This window comes from Procambarus clarkii, chromosome 93 (assembly GCF_040958095.1).
Source record: "Procambarus clarkii isolate CNS0578487 chromosome 93, FALCON_Pclarkii_2.0, whole genome shotgun sequence".
NCBI classification, from domain to species: Eukaryota; Metazoa; Arthropoda; class Malacostraca; order Decapoda; family Cambaridae; genus Procambarus; species Procambarus clarkii.
In genome coordinates, this window is record NC_091242.1 from 4,271,979 (window position 1) to 4,293,189 (window position 21,211).

At 44.2% G+C, this 21,211-nt stretch overlaps 1 protein-coding gene across 2 annotated transcripts in view; it reads left to right on the forward strand.

The window, feature by feature from the left end:
* The window catches only part of LOC123746880 (probable G-protein coupled receptor 21), a 132,148-nt gene extending 112,317 nt beyond the window's left edge, over positions 1-19,831 (forward strand). For both annotated transcript variants that reach the window (XM_069319560.1, XM_045728732.2), the window contains exons 2-4: positions 11,792-13,242; positions 15,287-15,518; positions 16,722-19,831. In XM_069319560.1, coding sequence (XP_069175661.1) covers positions 12,885-13,242; positions 15,287-15,518; positions 16,722-17,316 — 1,185 coding nt within the window. In that variant the 5' untranslated portion in view covers positions 11,792-12,884 and the 3' untranslated portion in view covers positions 17,317-19,831. The remainder of the gene's footprint in view (positions 1-11,791; positions 13,243-15,286; positions 15,519-16,721) is intronic.
* The last annotated feature ends 1,380 nt before the right edge of the window (positions 19,832-21,211 follow it).

Genomic DNA, 21,211 nt, shown 5'->3' on the forward strand with positions numbered 1-21,211 from the left:
ACAAACTTGCTTTTGATGAATACAATACAGAGGCTTTTATATGTTGATGAAAGAGGATTGATTTATGAAGAACCTTCAAACAACAGATGTCACACCTGTTATGACAATTTTTAGAACAGTACTAACTACAGTGGAATATTGTTACACATTAACCAATCAATCAATCAGTCAATCAATCACTTTATTAATGTCTGTTTTGTGCATTTACAGTTAGGTTAGTGTACACAAATTTACAGTGAATTATTTACACGAGAGAAAGTTATAATAATAACAACAGTAGGTGAGATATCTGAGAACATAACAGCCCAGTTCAAAGCTGGAGAACTTGCAGACATGAAGAACACGCCAAGAACATCCATTGCCGAATCTATTTAATTAAACAGTTAAATTACTCTGATCGCTAACGATCACTCAACATGAGCTCTCTTGAACATAGGATTACCTTACCTTGCGGTCATCTTGCGATAATTCCGGGGATCAACGCCCCTATGGCCCGGTCTCTGACAAGGCCTTCTGGCTGGTGGTCTGGTCAACCAGAGATTATCTCTTGAGATGATTTCGGGGTTTTAGTGTCCCCGCGGCCCGGTCCTCGACCAGGCCTCCACCCCCAGGAAGCAGCCCGTGACAGCTGACTAACACCCAGGTACCTATTTTACTGCTAGGTAACAGGAGCATAGGATGAAAGAAACTCTGCCCATTGTTTCTCGCCGGCGCCTGGGATCGAACACAGGACCACAGGATCACAAGTCCAGTGTGCTGTCCGCTCGGCCGACCGGCTCCCTAGAGAGAGAAAGAAACATACATCATCACTGCACAAAAAGCGTCTTGGAGACATAAGAGATTAATAAGTACTCTTAAAGAACAATATCATGAACATCAAGGTACCCCTCCAAAAGCTACCTGATCAACCAGGCTGTAATTCCTACGTCAGACTGTGCACAGCGGCATTGAACAGTCTGCTTAACTAGACCATTAACCAGGAAGCCTCAGAGGCCAGGCCGCAGGAACATATGTTCAAGAAACAACCTTTAGGTTGCCTGAAGATAGGAGGGTACACAAGAACTTCAGCGGCGGGTTAAGAACCCAAGCGAATCAGGGGCCAGATTCACGAAGCAGTTACGCAAGTACTTACGAACGTGTACATCTTTCCTCAATCTTTGACGGTTTTGTTTACATTTATTAAACATATATTATTAAATATGACCGAAAAAGTAAGATTAATAATTCTAACACGAATTTTCTCAATGTTTCTTATATTTTTCTTCACTGTTGATGGTAACTGAAAAATCAATTCTCCAAAATTCATTTTTATTTAGAAATAAAAAGACTAGAAATAAAAATGAATTTTGGAGAATTGATTTTTCAGTTACCATCAACAGTGAAGAAAAATATAAGAAACATTGATAAAATTCGTGTTAGAATTATTAATCTTACTTTTTCGGTCATATTTAATAATATATGTCTACAGGAAAGACTGCTACCAAAATATACTAATTTATTAAACAGTATACAAGCATAAAAACTTTCCAATCAACTGTTGCTATTGTTATAAACAGCCTCCTGGTGCTTCGGAACTCATTAACTGTTTAATAATTGTAAACAAAGCCGCCAAAGATTCAGAAAAGATGTACAGGTTCGTAAGTGCTTGTGTAACTGCTTCGTGAATCTGGCCCCAGGACTCCACCAGGAAAGAATTTCCGGAGGGTAAGAGACTCCATGTGGAAGCGAGTTACCGCCAGACTCCCCAAGCCTGCTCTCCAAATTTTTATTCCGTGCGGTGGAATTGAGGATCAAGTGAGGAGACTTGGTAAGCCCACACTATGCTGGGACTGGCCAGTCAGAGCCCAGTTAAGACCCTCATTCAACCCTCGCCAACCACCATGGCAAAGGATCCGCTAATCTTCGAGCTCCGTGACTCTATTTGGCTAGATTTACAGAGAGAGAGAGAGAGAGAGAGAGAGAGAGAGAGAGAGAGAGAGAGAGAGAGAGAGAGAGAGAGAGAGAGAGAGAGAGAGAGAGAGAGAGAGAGAAACTTAGACCTTGCTTGTCATAAATCCATATTTTTTCCGATCTATATTATAATTTTCCATCAATTTTCATTGATACAAAGTATCCTCCTGGTTAAGTTTGACCCACTTTATGTGTTGTGTCGTCTGGGATGGTCTCTGAACTCCCACCAGCTCATTCACGGCGGTGAGTTTATGGTCAACTTTAGAACTTTAATTATAGTAGGGTTCATGGGGTGACTCAAGTGGTGTGTGTGTGGTATTAGTGGTGAGGACGTAGGGTCGTATGCAGGTGTTGGTGGTAGTGTGGAGGGTTTAGGTGGTGGTGGGGATAGTGGTAGTGGTGGTGGTGGGGATAGTGGTGGCGTGGAGAATGGTAGTAATTGTAGCGGTGTTAAGGACAATGTACATGTTGATGTACACGTAATTGCGAGTTACCTTTTGTATAAAACCAGTTATGTTCAGACTTGTGTACATATCCTGTTGAGTTTTACGTGGAATGAATCACTCACTCACACATCTGTACACGTGTACATGTTGGTGAGTATTCATACAAGTATGTGTGTCTGTTGTTCATTATAATTATTGGTATGAATTGATGGAATGGAAGAGAACGATCACAGAAGGTCCAAGCTTCTCTACACATGACTGGCACTGGGAGTGGGGAGCTGGGGGGGAGAAGGGAGCAGGCTGTGTTGCACATGATTGACACTGGGAGGGGGGGGAGGGGGGAGCTGGGGGGAGAAGGGAGCAGGCTGTGTTGCACATGATTGACACTGTGCGAGAAGATTGCAGATTGCACTAGACATAACTGGAACTGCTGTGGGTGGGAAGGAACAGGTTTTCCTTCCTATAACTGGCACTGTTGTGAGAGGGAGAGAGAGGGTTACCCTTCCCATAATATTAGAGGTCTCTAATCAGACCTCCTGCTAATCAGAATCCGCCCTCTTCATTTGTCTCCTTCCAGCCTGATTATCATAATTTTTGCTAATCTTGTATTCTGATTTTTCTTTATAATTTCCTAATCTTGTCAAAGTTTTTAATTTTTCTCTCGTTTTAGGCTTCTGGGTCTTGATGGAATAGAACTTCGAAGTTTTTAAGTAGATTTCCCTGAAAAATTGAATAGTAAACTGTGGGTTGTGAGGTCCGTAGAGTTTTTCCTACAGTTTGGTATAGCCATGTTCAATGGCTCAACCCGTTCTCGCACTTTCGTATAGTCAATATTGACTTATTAAATACGTGCATATGTGACATACTAATTGTGAATATTTTATTTTACCTTGAAAAGCTTCATAGAAAACACCGACCTCACCTAACCTTCTTAGTATGTTAAGATAAGCATCTTATTGCTTCGTAATTACAATTATTACTTATTATAGGTATAGGTTAGCGTTAGGTATACCAGCGTTTTATATTTGTTGATATTGATTTTGAGTTTATTGTTATATTTTAATTAGTTTTCGCCTTAAAACGCGCACACTAGCGTTCAGGAGAGGGAAGCCGTATACAGCAAGGCTGCAGTGGTGATGCTTGCAAGTGCGTGAGTCAGGGGGGGAGGGGAGGGAGGGGGTAATGGTGGTTGAAGGGGTCAGTGCTCTCTTGCAAGATGTTGCTAAGACCTCGTCGCCCATTGCACCTCATTAAGTCACACTCGACACTAGAGTCTTGCGAATATTTACCTCTGTCTCTTGGTGAGTTCTCTCTGTCTTTTGGTGAGTTCTCTCTGTTTCTTGGTGAGTTCTCTCTGCCTCTTGGTGAGTTCTCTCTGCCTCTGGGATCTTTGTTTAACAATGATCAAATCTTGTGTCGTAATGTTTTAAATTTGGTGCGCCATGTTTCTCTTTTGTTTCACAATGTTTCAATTTTCTTTATCGATGCTTGCATTGTAAATTATTATATAAATTTCAACATAATTTGTAGAAATGTATTAAAAAATAAAAAAAGATTGAATCTGCATTAATGATTACAGTAAAAAACATGGAATTGTTTTTGTATTTGTTATTTAATAATAATAATAATAATAATAATAATAATTTAATTACTTAATTAAAAAAATTATTATTTTTTATGAAATAAAATAAAAGCAGCAACATTGCAACAAAAATTAATGCAACAACGACAGTGGAAACAACGACAACAACTACTAAGTTGCATTCTAACTGAATCGACCAATTCGTGAAAAATGCAACGCAATGGAAAAAAAATAGATTCCCATAATATGGACGATTTCTATGCCTCAGCCTCGATAGGTTAGGTGGGTTGTTTGGGTGCTGCGTACATTTCTGCGTTGGGGGAACAGTTGTATTATTTACGGAGTGGCGAAACAAAAGAACGGGACAGGTAGACAGTTTATATAATATATCGGTATATTTCCTGTTTCGTCTCCTGCTTCTGCTTCTTTTCCTGCTTCTGCTTCTTCTCCTGCTTCTTCTGCTTGTCTTCTTCGGTAACAGGTTTAATAATTTGTGGAACTAATTACCGCGTAACATAATACAAGTAGGATCCCTTGATTGTTTCAAGCGTAGGTTAGACACTTATATATGAATGAGATTGGGTGGATATAAATAGGAGCTGCCTCGTATGGGTCAATATTCCTTCTGCAGTTATTATCATTATTATGTTCTTCTTATGTTCTTATGTTCTTATGTTCTTAACATATACCAACAAACATGACGTCTGAGGACCACAGCAACCTACATGGAACCCGTAGATGTTCGAGCAGCCTTAAGGTACCTGTCCACCAGGCCTTTAAAACTATGTACAACCTATGTAAGACCAACCACTTAATATGCAGCCCCGGTTTTCAGTCTCCACACAAAAAAAAACTAAATTAAAACTTTAAAACTCATTGGAACGCGACAAAACTTGTCCCGGAACTGAGGTGGGACTCAGCTAATTCGAGAGACTAAGAAAAATTAAACTTGCCACGTTGGAGAAGAATCAGTGGAGATATGATAACGACATTCAAAATATCGAGAGTCGACTGACAGAATGAACAAAGGAATGTTTCAAATGAGACGTAGATGAGGTGGAGATAGGTTAAACTCTTTTAACATAATAGTTGCAATTACAAAGTGGAACAAGCTTCGAGAAGAGATGGTCAAAGCGAACTCAACTATCAACTTCAAAACGAAATACAACGAGAAACACAAAAAATTAAAGTTATTACACAGCAGGGGAATACAGCTGCCTGGGGTTACACCAGAGCAACCAGACTGTGGCGGGTGGAGGCGAATGGAGACACCCCCGTCCCACACTAGTCTATAACAGAGGTTTGGCATTTACGGCTTCGGCGGGTAGGCGGTTCCATGGGCTTATAACTCTTGATGAAAAAAGTATCTCCTGTTCTCATTCCTACATTGTGGCTTGTTGAGGTTGAAACCGTTGCTCCTTGTGTGTTACATCTGACCTTTCGAAGAAATTGTCTAGATCAACATCCTTCAAATGAGATCCGTCCTGTCATACCTGTATATACACCCTCCATCATGACAACTTTACTGACTGTTAAACCGGCTGGGTGTTGCTCACACAACAACCAGAGGACAGATAAGGAGAATGAGAGAGACAGAGACAGACAGAGAAACAGATCTGAGATTGGCTTCAGTAACGAACTCTAAGACAGAAGCACCTAATCAAGCAGACAGGTGAGCCCACCTACTACATAGAAGGCTGCTTTGGCTTCCTCTTGTTGAATATCTCCTTCAAAGTCCACTATTCCTCGTCCCTGGAGCCCTTGCTTGCCTGCCCTGTGACTCCACTCCAGCCTCCTCGTATACAGGAGAGGAGATGCTCATTGCTTTGAGATTCCTAAATCACAACTTGCAGTCACCTCTAGGGAAGGTATTGACTGGCTAAATTAGCCTCAGGTAAAATGCTAACGAGACTGAGACTTGGACTAGTCTATGGATGAAACGAAGCAGTTCTGTCAATTAGTAATTGCAGTGACCATTTGTTTCTGGGCATTGCAGTTTGAAAAGAGTTTTTGCGTAATCACAGATATCTGATCTGGCCACAATCTCATATTCAAGAGTCTGAAAATCATACACACACACACACACACACACACACACACACACACACACACACACACACACACACACACACACACACACACACACACACATATCTGGCCTGACAGACGAACACGATCGACAGCAGCAGCATCAGAAGCGCCAGGACCAGAAGTGGCAGCTTGAGTGACAGCCGCCGAGGCCTCAATCTCACTCCCAGTTTGACTGACAGTTTCGATTTCCTGTTTTGATTTACAAATTCGACTAATTGCTCCCTCTTGAGGGGGGGGAGGGGGGGGGAGTTACGTGCACCTTATATGTCTAAGTATTTGGACGTGTAGGACACGGAGGCCCGCCCGTGTCTACTGCCGTGTAGGACACGGAGGCCCGCCCGTGTCTACTGCCGTGTAGGACACGGAGGCGTGCCCGTGTCTACTGCCGTGTAGGACACGGAGGCCCGCCCGTGTCTACTGCCGTGTAGGACACGGAGGCGTGCCCGTGTCTACTGCCGTGTAGGACACGGAGACGTGCCCGTGTCTACTGCCGTGTAGGACACGGAGACGTGCCCGTGTCTACTGCCGTGTAGGACACGGAGACGTGCCCGTGTCTACTGCCGTGTAGGACACGGAGACGTGCCCGTGTCTACTGACGTGTAGGACACGGAGGCGTGCCCGTGTCTACTGCCGTGTAGGACACGGAGGCGTGCCCGTGTCTAGAGACTGAATACAATATTACGCCTTGCCTTTTTGCTAATGTTTTTTTGTGAATTTTAATTTCATCCACACACACACGGAGGCCTCATCGGCAAATAAAAGCAATTTTCGCCCTTGAAAAAAAAAAACCAGACGTACGGCACAGATTTAACAACTCGGCACAGAAGATGCGAGTTTTACTCGTGTGTCCTCGTACCTCCATCTGTGTCGCACTCCAACATAGAACATAAGCCAGCATCGACAAGCACTGGAGGACAAGCACTGGAGGACAAGCACTGGAGGACAAGCACTGGAGGACAAGCACTGGAGGACAAGCACTGGAGGACAAGCACTGGAGGACAAGCACTGGAGGACAAGCACTGGAGGACAAGCACTGGAGGACAAGCACTGGAGAACAAGCACTGGAGGACAAGCACTGGAGGACAAGCACTGGAGGACAAGCACTGGAGGAACTAGGATTATATAGACACGCACAGTCCTGTCATTGTGTCTGCACATATTCACACACTTAGATATACCCATATATACCCATATATACCTTGTGGTGTGGCTCAGTATATACCCGTCTCCCTCTGCTAAGCTTTGAGTTCGACGCATGAGCATGACTCTTACACTACTCATAAGCTGCCGTAATGGCGTAGTTGATTACAGAAATCGAGCTGAGTAGTACCCCCTTCTAATGCTTCCTTTGAGAACAACATTTGTTTAGGTCGAAGGGAAAATGTTGTGCTGTTAACGCGATCAGACACGGCGTGACACGGCGTCTTTGATGGATTCAATGAAGGTTATCGTGACGATTTGGCTACTTCGTCGATAATAAATTCTGACCTTTCTTGGGGGGTTTCTTCAGGTCTTTTTAGTTCTTAGAGGGATGGGTGTGTGTGTGTGTGTGTGTGTGTGTGTGTGTGTGTGTGTGTGTGTGTGTGTGTGTGTGTGTGTGTGTGTGTGTGTGTGTGTGTGTGTGTGTGTGTCTTCTTGACTACTCAGTGTGTTGGAAACCATTAACCACCGAATCACTAAACTTGTTACTCTCCTGTATTGTGCCGTACTGGGTGGTCTCTGTACTGGGTGGTCTCTGTACTGGGTGGTCTCTGTACTGGGTGGTCTCTCTACTGGGTGGTCTCTGTACTGGGTGGTCTATGTACTGGGTGGTCTATGTACTGGGTGGTCTATGTACTGGGTGGTCTGTGTACTGGGTGGTCTCTATACTGGGTGGTCTCTGTACTAGGTGGTCTCTGTACTAGGTGGTCTCTGTACTGGGTGGTCTATGTACTGGGTGGTCAAAGTACTAGATGCGTCCGTCACTTTTAACCTCAGAGGAGAAAGCCTGTCTGCCGTGTTTACACTTGTGTGGCAGGATGTCAATAGCCTGATCTTCACTACCTGACGAAACATTGGACATGGGGCTGGAGACGCCTGAGGTGTGAGCAGCCTTCATGTTGTCAAGCCAGTGACACCCTGGGGATGTCATGGCCAGAGTCCCACTCACACGGTGACCCTTCGTCTTGCCCTTCGACAGGTAACCCGCTCCACCAATCATTGTTCTTTCCCGTATAACGATTGTAAGTTATTCTCAGCAAACATTGTAATATTGTTTCCTTTCACCTCATACACACACATAGGCTCAAGGCGTCGTCCAATGCTAAGACAATCACTTGAGTTATCTTCTTCCTGGCTTTTAAACGACATTCTCCATCTCGACTGCTTAACCTTTACAGACGATGATGTTTTGAATCTTGTCAAGATACGTTCGTATATATATCATTTTAATTTAGTTTTCTTTGCGGTGAATAAACTCGATATTAGCCATTTTTCACGATCTGATAAACTCCTAATTTGAAGCAGTTTCCCCTAACAACAAAGGTTCCATTATAGAACATATAATCTCTAATCATAACCAGATCATCAGAGATATCCTGACCAAAAAAAAAACACTGAATAGATAAAAAGAGGATAGAAGATTAGACATTGCCGAAGCGCTATATACCAAACAAACTTCAGTAACTATCATCAGCTTGTTAACATTCAACTACAACATTCTACAAGACCAAGACTGGACATCCAGCACACTGCCTCAGCCAACATGGGATATCAGGAGGTTGCAGGGGGGCATTTTGACTGGTAGAGCGTTGGTGGTAATGGTGGTTGAGGTGCTAGTAGTGGTGGTAATAGTGGTGACCCCAAGGTTGGCGGGCACGTGTTAGGACCTTTAAGGGAGTATGGACGTACCAAGGGAGGCGGGGAGGGAATCCGTAGCAAGTGAGGGAGTTAGGGAAGCCAGGGAAGGAGAGGTTATGTGAGGTTTCCCGCCACTGGATCAGCGCCTTGCTCCACCTTACACACCTTACGTTATCGCTTGCCAGGAGACTCGTCGACGCGAGGCAAGATAACTCTTATCGCCCTACTCTTTTTCGCCACGCGTTTCAAAGGCCCCAAACTCCTACAAGGAGGTAAATGGATCGTGAGCCGTATTGACATTGACCCTTGCCGTCATTTGAGGTTTTCTTGGTGATTCCTAGACGAACGATCGCCGTTAATGATGACTGATAGACGGGAGGAAAAAGTGCCAGACAGCTAGGACCAAATTCCAGCCTTTTTTCAGCCATTCATTTGAAAATTAACCAATAACCGTTGCTTCTCAGACGCTCCCGGGCCAATCAGCGTCCTTCTTTGTAGCATGGATCGCTGCAGACCAATGGGCGTCTCTGTTACAATCTTATTTTGTTTTCATTTCTCGTCAGTTTATTCAGTAATGTGTTATTGGCGTGTGTGGAAAGTCTCTTCAGTTCTCGTAATATGTCAGCTCTTGTGACTGCAAGCTTTTGTGCACTACAGCAGCGTTCTGTATATAGAGTCAGTCATCACACACACACATCTACACACACACACACAGGCAGGCAGTGATGTGGTGGAGGCTGACTCCATACACAGTTTCAGGTGTAGATATGATAGAGTCCAGTAGGCTCAGGAATCTGTACACCAGTTGATTGACAGTTGAGAGGCGGGACCAAAGAGCCAGAGCTCAACCCCCGCAAGCACAATTAGATGAATACACACACATCTACACACACACACACACTTACACATCTACACACATACGGTGTGTTGTGGTTCTAGTGTGTGGTTTGGTCAACACATACGGTAAATATATGCGTCAAATACATACGACGTTCAGTCTGTAATCTGACATATATCATGGTACATGAAACCTGTAATTAGCGTCACACCATTGCTAATTCACTATTGAATCAGGCATGTGAACCCTTGTTACGGCCCTCTCGGGACGCAACGGGGTTCTCACTCTGATGTTGTTAGAGGAAGATATATGTATCCGTTCCCAAGCCAGTAGTGGCTATCAAGGGATGAGATCCGTGACGCAAGTAACTTAAAAGGGAGTAGGGAAAGAAAGTTAAGAACTTATTATAATGTTCACCATCACCATTTAAATATATAAAATTAAAACGTACACAAGGGGGAGGGGTATTAACACTTTACAAAGGGGATCATGCACAATCTAGTCTTCTGCAGAAGACTCTTGATCAAGAAGCTAGGTGCTGAGTCCGCGGTGCTTTCTTCGTGGCCTCAAGACGTGTCTTCTGAGAATGCCGAGCCTACCCTGGCCACAGGTCAGCCAAAACACAGGTCCACTGGGGGCACCGTCGTGGAGGCCGTCAACCACACGTCCAGCAGGTCTGCTGGCAGGTACTGAGCCACCAAGGCTGGTACGGCCACTCCACGAACGATAAAAGGGGTACGCCCTAGACAGGAGTCTCGTGTGATATCACAAATCACCCTCCTGTCCTCAATACCCCAGTGGATTATCGTCTCCAACAGTCGGTCCCGGGTAAATCCTTTCACTGCCACTCCAATGGCAGGCTAACACACCACAGTGTTCTTCCGGGGGGGACGACGTCACAACAGCTGCAGCAAACTTCACAGTATGGAGACTGGCTGCCTCGGGTAGACTGACTCCACCTTCAACACAGTGGTCCCAGGTCGGCTCTGTAAGCAGACACGTCATCAATAACAGGGACCCTAAAACACCACACTTACAGGCTCAGACACAAACACCTGACGTATCCAGTCCATAGATGGCGCTGTCGTCGGAGCACCACCTCACCAGAGGTCAGGAGCGGCGGTGTTGAGCGCTGAACCAGACTGGAAACTGGTCCTCGAGGCCAGTACACGCTGTCCTCACTAGGTGTCGTCGTCCGTTTGGCGGGGGTTTCGGGAGCTGACCCACAGATGGCGTAGTTGTTACTGCTCCTTGCTCGGACGCTGGATCCGGGTTCGTAACAACCCTATACTCGAGATACACGTTAATTATTTTTTTCATTTCATTTTCTCCCTCTATTTCTCGTCTCTTACTCTTATTCCTTCCATCTTTTATGTCTTCCTCCTAATCATCCCTCTGTGTCTTAGCCTTAAGGCTCGCTAACGTAGACTCTCAATATGAAAGTTTAAAGATTAAGTTGGTACATAATCACCTTACAGATCCATTGATGAAGATTAGGTCACCCAAAAGGTGGCACGGGCATGAATATCCCCTAAATCATGTTACAATGTCTTTTCCATTAACATAGAGCAAGAGCGCCTCACCGAGCTCTGGTTCTCCTGAGGTGGTGGGGGCGTTCCTTTAGTGCTACTGCTCCTTATACTTATTCTTAGCTTGTTTAGCCTGTTTTCTTAGGTTTTCTTCTCGTTTACTCTTATTTTCTTAGTTTTATTATTTATAAATAGTTCCCCTATGTTTGTTCATATATTAGCTCATTTATTTTATATCTCCTTTTCTTTGTATTAATCTCATTTTTTCATATTATCTCTCATTTTCTTTGTATTATCTCTCATTTTTTTCATATTATCTCTCATTTTCTTTGTATTATCTCTTATTTATTCATATTATCTCTCATTTTCTTTATATTACCTCTCAATTTCTTTAATTTCCCCCCCCCTTTATATTTTCCATTTTCTTGTTTTTGTCAGCCTATATCCCCTACAAGTGTAGTATATTCTCCCGGAACTTGAGTCACTCAGATGGTCCTCAATAGTTTCTGTTTTGCAGGATGAGGTGAGGGCGCCGCCGCCCCAGAAAGATGGCGCGGGAAGAGCGCAGAAGGCCAGCCACCACCACCACCACGTGCAGGCGTAGTACCACCAATAGTACCACTGGCAGTACCAACAGCTACTCCTGTAAAGGCAGGATACCAGTGAGACGGTACCGGCATTCCCGGTGAACATCTGGCTCTAGCATCGTCACCTGCTTACACAGGATAGTACCGAGAGTTCGACGTTAGTGAAGGGAAGGTTAAAGTGTTGGAGGGCTGGTGACAGGTGAGTGATGGCGGGGGTTCGTCTGTCTGCTTGTCACTGTCTACACCAACATCTCTGTCTCCACCACTGTCTGTCTCTCCTCCGCAAGGCTACCGCGCCACCCCACTCCATAGCAAAGTAGTTGCTCACATTCAGGTTCGACCGACCGCCAGTGATATTCTTGGCCAACTCAGGGAGTATATCTTTCGGGAAGTTTGTCGCTCTTTATATTTTGCTGTGATGGTGAAATGAGGTGTGGTGTGTGCTGGGAGTGGCGGAGCTCCCCTGGTGTCATACCTGCTCTGCCCCGCACGCTCCTCTACACTCAATAAAAGCTCAGAAATGTCAATGACGAGACGTCTCTCCACGACATCGACGAGGCAGTGGCAACGAGAGACATTGCGCGACGTGGAGGAGTCGGCGTCCAGCGCTCGTGTGATCTCGAGGTCCGTCACTCACCGCTCCAGATAACAGTGAACGATCATGTTCTTACCTCGTCAAGTGTGTGTGAGAACTCCGAGGTCAGTGCTTGTGGTGTGCAGGAAGTGAAGTGGCGCCACACCATGTGACTGGATGACCCCAGAGGTGCCGCTCCACTAACTCTCTCCGTCACCTCTTAATTCTTCTCCAAGACCCCACACACTCGCTCGCTGCACTCTCACTCTCTTGGCTACCTTCACTCGCCAGTCCTGGATTACGAGAGTGACATGTAAGCGCCGCGTGGAGTGTCATGCTCGAGCTACAACTCGCCTTTGCAGCTTTCCCTCGCCACTCACCTCCTCACCACCTGCACGCCACCTGCCTCGCCACTGCCGCCAGTGGCCGCTGAGTGACAGCCCGGCGATATGGTAGGCGCTGCAGGGCTTGACACCGGGCTTCTGGGGGGCGTTGTCATCGGGGAAGATACGGTGGAAGGAGAAGTGGAATTGGGTTCCATCCCCCTGCTGGAGACGCCGTCGGGAGAGCAACCCCAGCAGTCGCCGCGTCTCCTAGGCTACGGCGGAGGCTACGCCGGCTACGGCAGCGGCAGTAGCGGCTACGGCACGGGCTACCCGCCCTACGGAGGCGGGGAGTTGGTGATGATGGCTGGTGGTACCCACGTGGGGGTGGAGAGCTTGGCGCAGGCCTCCGTCATACTCGTCATTGGGGTCGCTATCATCATCTCCAACATCATCATCCTTGCCACCTTCATCACCATGCCAGGTAAGCGCACTCGCGCACGCTTACACCGCTCATTATAAGCGTGCGCTTACAATACATGGGTGTTTCTCGATATAATACATCAATATTTATGGGGACATCCGCATAGCTCTCATGCGGACATCAACTCTTGTTGTTCTTACTATACGGACAGTCTTGTCTAAACTTTGATAGATTAGGCTATGTCCGTTTTCGTTACGCTAAGTTACAATAAAATGTGGTAAATAATCATATATATTTTTGGTTCTCAGGGCGTCGGAGGTATTGGTGTATACTTGGAAGTATATATATATATATATATATATATATATATATATATATATATATATATATATATATATATATATATATATATATGTCGTACTTAGTAGCCAGAACGCACTTCTCAGCCTACTATTCAAGGCCCAATTTGCCTAATAAGCCAAGTTTTCATGAATTAATTGTTTTTCGACAACCTAACCTACCTAACCTAACCTAACCTAACTTTTTCGGCTACCTGACCTAACCTAACCTATAAAGATAGGTTAGGTTAGGTTAGGTAGGGTTGGTTAGGTTCGGTCATATATCTACGTTAGTTTTAACTCCAATAAAAAAATTGATGTCATACATAATGAAATGGGTAGCTTTATCATCTCATGAGAAAAAAATTAGAGAAAATATATTAATTCAGGAAAACTTGGCTTATTAGGCAAATCGGGCCTTGCATAGTAGGCTGAGAAGTGAGTTCTGGCTACTAGGTACGACATATATATATATATATATATATATATATATATATATATATATATATATATATATATATATATATATATATATATATATATATATATGTCGTACCTAGTAGCCAGAACGCACTTCTCAGCCTACTATACAAGGCCCAATTTGCCTAATAAGCCAAGTTTTGATGAAATAATTGTTTTTCGACTACCTAACCTACCTAACCTAACCTAACCTAACTTTTTCGGCTACCTAACCTAACCTAACCTATAAAGATAGGTTAGGTTAGGTTAGGTAGGGTTGGTTAGGTTCGGTCATATATCTACGTTAATTTTAACTCCAATAAAAAAAAATTGACCTCATTCATAATGAAATGGGTAGCTTTATCATTTCATAAGAAAAAAATTAGAGAAAATATATTAATTCAGGAAAACTTGGCTAATTAGGCAAATCGGGCCTTGCATAGTAGGCCAAAAAGTGCGTTCTGGCTACTAGGTACGACATATATATATATATATATATATATATATATATATATATATATATATATATATATATATATATATATATATATATATGTTTGTGTGTGTGTGTGAATCACGTAAATTAACACGTGATGAAAAATGTGAGTGTCAGACCACGAAGAATTGAAACAGGAATTTCCTTAAGTACTTTCGTATATTAATACATCTTCCTTCATTCCTTCATCATTCCTTCTGAAGATGTATTAATATACGAAAGTACTTAAGGAAATACCTGTTTCAATTCTTCCTCCGTGGTCTGACACTGTCACATTTTTCATCACGTGATAATTTTCGTGATTTACACACAATATTATCCGTGCAAGTAAGACATAATTGTGATGATCAAATCACACAGAAACGACAATGTTTCATTCCGTCCTGGACGGAATGTGATAGACAAAGAGGATAGAGAGTCGTGTGATAGAAGGATAGGAGAGGCAAATAAAGTAAAAAAGAGTGAGATGAAAGGTGAGGAGCAGGTAAAAAGAACACAAAAGGAAATAAAAATAAAAATAGGAAGGTAAGAATGTGTGGGAATAAAAGAATAAAAAAGGGGGGGCTAAAAATGATTTATAAAGGGTAAGGGATTTATAAGGATAAATGGTTTATTTGCCTGTCCTTTCCTCTCTTCTTTCAAACGACTTGATAATGGTCCGGGACGGACCGAAACGTCGTCGTTTCTCTATTTTCTGATGTGTGATTTGGTCACCACATCTCCAGCCCCGTTACTGCGACGCACCAACATCACAAACTTCCCTTGATACCTGTGTGTGTGTACCCTCTAACGTCCTCCTCCTGGTCGGCAGGTCCCAAGGACGTGATCATGTACTACCTGATGTCACTGGGAGTGTCTGACCTGGTGGCCGGGGTGGTGGTGGTGCCCTTGAGTGTGTACCCGGCCTTGGTGCAGCGCTGGGTGTACGGCGACGCCCTCTGCGGTCTCGCCGGCTACCTCGAGACCACCCTCTGGTTCGCGCAGCTCTGTACCTTCATGTGGATCAGCGTTGATCGCTATCTGGCTATACGCAAGCCACTCAGGTCAGTCTGCCTTCGTGTCCTCTTCCGTTGGGGCTCCTTCACATCCTCCTGGGTCTTGCCTCCTTCACATCCTCCTGGGTCTTGGCTCCTTCACATCCTCCTGGGTCTTGCCTCCTTCACATCCTCCTGGGTCTTGGCTCCTTCACATGCTTCTGGGTCTTGGCTCCTTCACATCCTCCTGAGTCTTGCCTCCTTCACATCCTCCTGGGTCTTGCCTCCTTCACATCCTCCTGGGTCTTATCTCCTTCACATCCTCCTGGGTCTTGGCTCCTTCACATCCTCCTGGGTCTTGGCTCCTTCACATCCTCCTGGGTCTTGCCTCCTTCACATCCTCCTGGGTCTTGGCTCCTTCACATCCTCCTGGGTCTTGGCTCCTTCACATCCTCCTGGGTCTTGGCTCCTTCACATCCTCATGTTTCCCACATATTTCTCTACCTCCTAATGTGTCCTACATCTTCCACCTTCTGTTACTTACCACTTCGACTTTCTTGAGCTTCCGTCCACAAACTTCTCCAATTCACTGTGATAACTTTAGTATCAACAAGTTCAGTAAACTCTAAACTTCTACATATATTTTATTTTAGATTGTTTAGATACTAGTAAAAATTAATCAAAAGTTTTTTTTAGAGTTCATTTATAACCAGTCTATTTAAATTCTCCCTTATATACTCTATTTTCGTTATTGTTTCTCTATAGTATTGTTAATGTTTTGAGCACACCTGACTGAAGTTTATGTGTATAATGGTTTGGTTTAGACCTGTCAAGCTGTGGAGGGGTTATTAAGGTCACCACAAATGCTTACTGACCTGGGGCCAGATTCACGAAGCAGATACGCAAGCTTATACGAATCTGTCCATCTTTTCTCAATCTTTGGCGGCTTTGTTTACAATTATTAAAGAGTTGATGAGCTCCGAAGCACTAGGAGGCTGTTTATAACAATCACAACAGTTGATTGGGAAGTTTTCATGCATGTAAAATGTTTAATAAATGTAAACAAAGTCGCCAAAGATTGAGGAAAGATGTACACGTTCGTAAGTACTTGCGTAACTGCTTCGTGAATCCGGGTCCAGGTAGTAACCTACAACTCTCTTTCCGACCAAATAAAGCTATATATTATTCAGATTAAAGCTGCACACTCATATATAAACATAATAATGGAGGCTATTTCCAGATGTTGTTGACTAACCTTGAGTATGCTTGCAGGTACGAGACTGTACAGACTAAAACGCGGTGTCAGTGTTGGGTTGTGTTCACCTGGATAACCTCTATGATGCTCTGCTGCCCCCCGCTGCTTGGCTTTAACAGCTCCTCCCACTGGGACGACGAAGCCTTTGTCTGCTGGCTAGACTGGGGCAGCATGATAGCCTACGCCTTCACCCTCATTCCCATGGTGCTGGGACCTACGCTCATTACGCTCTTCTACACCTACGGCTACATCTTCAACACCATGCGCAGGCTCAAAACTTGCGTGGTCGGGCAGGATAAGGAGTTCATCACGGCGCTCACCTCCAACCTGGCTAACCCGGACCACGCCATGTCTTTCGTGCTGGTGCTTGCTTTCTGGCTGTCGTGGGGCCCGTGCGTTGGCGTGAGGACCTATGAGTACATCTCTGGCCATCACATCGATGTGAGATTCCTCCATTTTGCAGTGTTTTGGCTAGGAGCTCTTAACTCCTGCTGGAAATCCATTATTTACATTGCCATGAGCCCAAAGTTCCGACGTGGCCTGAAGCTCTTCTGCCTCTCGCTGTGCTGCCAGCGGAAGGCCCGGAACGCAGAACTCATCATGGATTACTAGATCAACCCAGGACTTCCGTGTATAACTTCTTCCATGTGTTCCCGTAACTTTAGCAAGTAATGATGCTTTTTTAGCGTGTCGTGTTAGTGATGAGCTTTAGAAGACAGATCGCGGGTGAATGCATTTAATGCTCAAGCCATCAACTCGAGCGCTGGTGAACTGCTGCTTGAGTAATGATCAGTGCTGGCTTTATCCAAACAAAAAAATAAGTATGATTTTTGTACTTGACAATCTTAGGGTGAATGTTAGTGTGTCTAGACTTCGCTGAACCTCACCCGAGGACCGGCGGGATTACACATTGTTGTCTATCGTACTGTTCGTTCTTGTTGGGGTGTTTGCGTGTGATAGACAGGCTTAGGGTTTCATAAACATATCAGTGTCTCAGATCTAGCAGCGTCCAGGGAACCACTATGGGCGAATATCTATATATTTTTTAGATTTGTGTGACTGCCTTTTTTTAAATGATGCATTTGTTCTTGATTAATGACCTACTCGTGTACATTCTCTGGCAACTTGTGAATGTTTCATAGTTTAGATGTGATGGGAAGTCTCCAGCACCGGAGTGGATAGGCACAAGTGGTGTGGACTAATGGGCGTCCTTGTAATGATTTCCTCTCGACCATAACATTGGTTATGCCATCTGTTACTGCGGAGGGCATAGTAGGGGTGAATTTGTTTCTGTTAATTTGATATATATATTAGTGTAGCCCTCAGGTCAAATTCCACTGATAAACCCTGAAAAGTGGTTAGTTGTTATTTAAATTGGTTGTACCTTGTTAGGAATTAGATGGCATGAATATCATTGCAATTTTTCCATACCTTTTATAAAATATATGCACACACACACACACACACACACACACACACACACACACACACACACACACACACACACACACACACACACACACACACACACACACACACACACACACACACACACACACACACACACACACACACACACACACACACACACACACACACACACACACACTCACGGGGTGGGGGTGGGGGGCCCTCGCGGCTGAGTGGTTAGCGCCTGGCGGGTCGTAGTCCTAATGGCCCGGGTTCGATTCCCGGCGGAGGCGGAAACAAATGGGCAGAGTTTCTTTCACCCTGATGCCCCTGTTTATCTAGCAGTAAATAGGTACCTGGGAGTTAGACAGCTGCTACGGGTTGCTTCCTGGGGATGTGTGTCTGTGTGCGTGTGCGTGTGTGTGTGTGTGTGTGTGTGTGTGTTTTACAGAGAAACATATGTAGTAGGAAAAATGGATTGGTTAGAAAGGCGGGGTCCAAGAGCTAATAGCTCGATTCTGCAGACACAAATAGTAAATACAAATAGTAAACACACACACACACACACACACACACACACACACACACACGCACACACACACACACACACACACACACACACACACACACACATATACAGCATCATTCCGTGTACTTGTACTCTATTGGATTTAACAAAATTTCTGTTTACTCTAACAAATAATCATAAACATGCGATTATATTTTAAACACAAAAAAAGGAATCCTCCAAAAAATAACTTTATTAAATGTGTCATTAAATAAATACAGAGAATTAAGTAGTCCACGCATCAAGTGTCGAAACCTAGTCACTTGTAATTCCCGAATAACACTAAACATCTGCCAATAACACATGCCCTGAGGCCCTGTAAACACCTGTGGTAAATATGAGTGGTTTTCTTCCTATAAATGTTGGTATTATACTTCTAATCATAATGAAACTAATGGCCCCCCAAACTTGGAAAGCCTCTCATGAAATTTTAAAAAGTAAATTCTTTACAAAATGTGGCCAGCCATGTTGTTCTTTGGAATTGTTATCATTGAAAGTGTATACAATAATCCAATATGCTTAAGGTTGTGTTCATCATTCTGGTAAATGAATATTTTGTACAAAAAAATAAACTTTTGTAGTGTGTTGACATTCGTGGTCAGCCTCGTGTTGATACACGTGGTCAGCCTCGTGTTGACACACGTGGTCAGCCTCGTGTTGACACACGTGGTCAGCCTCGTGTTGATACACGTGGTCTGCCTTGTTTTGATACACGTGGTCTGCCTTGTGTTGATACACGTGGTCTGCCTCGTGTTGACACACGTGGTCTGCCTTGTGTTGATACACGTGGTTTGCCTTGTGTTGATACACGTGGTCAGCCTCGTGTTGATACACGTGGTCAGCCTCGTGTTGACACACGTGGTTTGCCTCGTGTTGATACACGTGGTTTGCCTCGTGTTGACACACGTGGTCTGCCTCGTGTTGATACACGTGGTCTGCCTTGTGTTGATACACGTGGTCTGCCTTGTTTTGATACACGTGGTCTGCCTCGTGTTGACACGTGGTCTGCCTTGTTTTGATACACGTGGTCTGCCTCGTGTTGACACGTGGTCTCCCTTGTGTTGATACACGTGGTCAGCCTCGTGTTGACACACGTGGTCAGCCTCGTGTTGACACACGTGGTCAGCCTCGTGTTGACACACGTGGTCAGCAATCGCGTTGACACACGTGGTCAGCCTCGTGTTGACACACGTGGTCAGCCTCGTGTTGACACACGTGGCCAGCCTCGTGTTGACACACGTGGCCAGCCTCGTGTTGACACACGTGGTCAGCAATCGCGTTGACACACGTGGTCAGCCTCGTGTTGACACACGTGGTCAGCCTCGTGTTGACACACGTGGCCAGCCTCGTGTTGACACACGTGGCCAGCCTCGTGTTGACACACGTGGTCAGCCTCGTGTTGACACACGTGGTCAGCCTCGTGTTGACACACGTGGTCAGCCTCGTGTTGACACACGTGGTCTGCCACGTGTTGACACACGTGGTCTGCCTTGTTTTGACTCCAGTCCAGCCAGTTGTGTAACAGAGCTCAACAACCAAACACTTTTGATAAAGAATAAGGTTTGTAAACAAATAATTTCAACCCACACGTATGAAAATGTCTTTAGGTGGTTTATTTATCATTTTCTCTATCAACATGTAACTCGCCTCCTCATTCTCCCTTCTCACCTCACTTTCTCTCTCACCTTAACTCCTCTCTTACCATTTAATGGTTACCTCCCCTTTCTTGCTTGAGTTTCGACTTGATAAAGGTCTAAGATGTACCGAGAAATTGTCGCATATCCTACGTGTAGGTTGGGTTATTGTGTTCTCAGCCCCGTTACTGTGACTTATTCTCTGCAATAAGGCTTATTTCTAATGTCAACAAATGTTACATAAATCAAAACTTTATGGTAGCAAGTAATATTATGTTCTCTTAATTTCTTTTTAATCTAGTTAGAACGATTTAAGTATTTGGTATACTGATTACTAAGAATTGTTGACTTGTTTATAAAAAATAGGATCATCAATGTAAACAAGTATTTGGTTAGGTGTACGAGATGGCAAATCAGTTGGTAATATTCTTGAAGAATTGTCAGTATTCATGCGGAGAGATGTCTTCAGAGAATAGGCACCTAATGTAAATCTTCGATATGCAAATATGAGTCTGTTATTTGTTATTGTTTGCTATGTATTAATGTGTAGCTTATACATTTTGGCACTATAGTGCCTATGAGTAGGCCTACATCCTCAGATTTGTTGTCAGGACCGTAATATCTATAATTAGAAGATATTTCATATTATTGGAGAGTGCTTTATACAGTTTCATTGTCAGCTTGTAACGTCATCTAAGATTGGTTGAAGGTTGAACCAATTGATTGAAGGAGTTGACCTTACCTTCAGTCCTCGCTAAACAAGGCAGTGGTTTAGTTCCTATTGGTTCCTAATAGGAACCTTTGGTTCTTTTAATTAGGAACCTAATAGGTTCCTAATTGGTTCCTTTAGTTCCTAATGGTTCCTTTTGTCCAGCACAGGAATGCTGTTAGGATT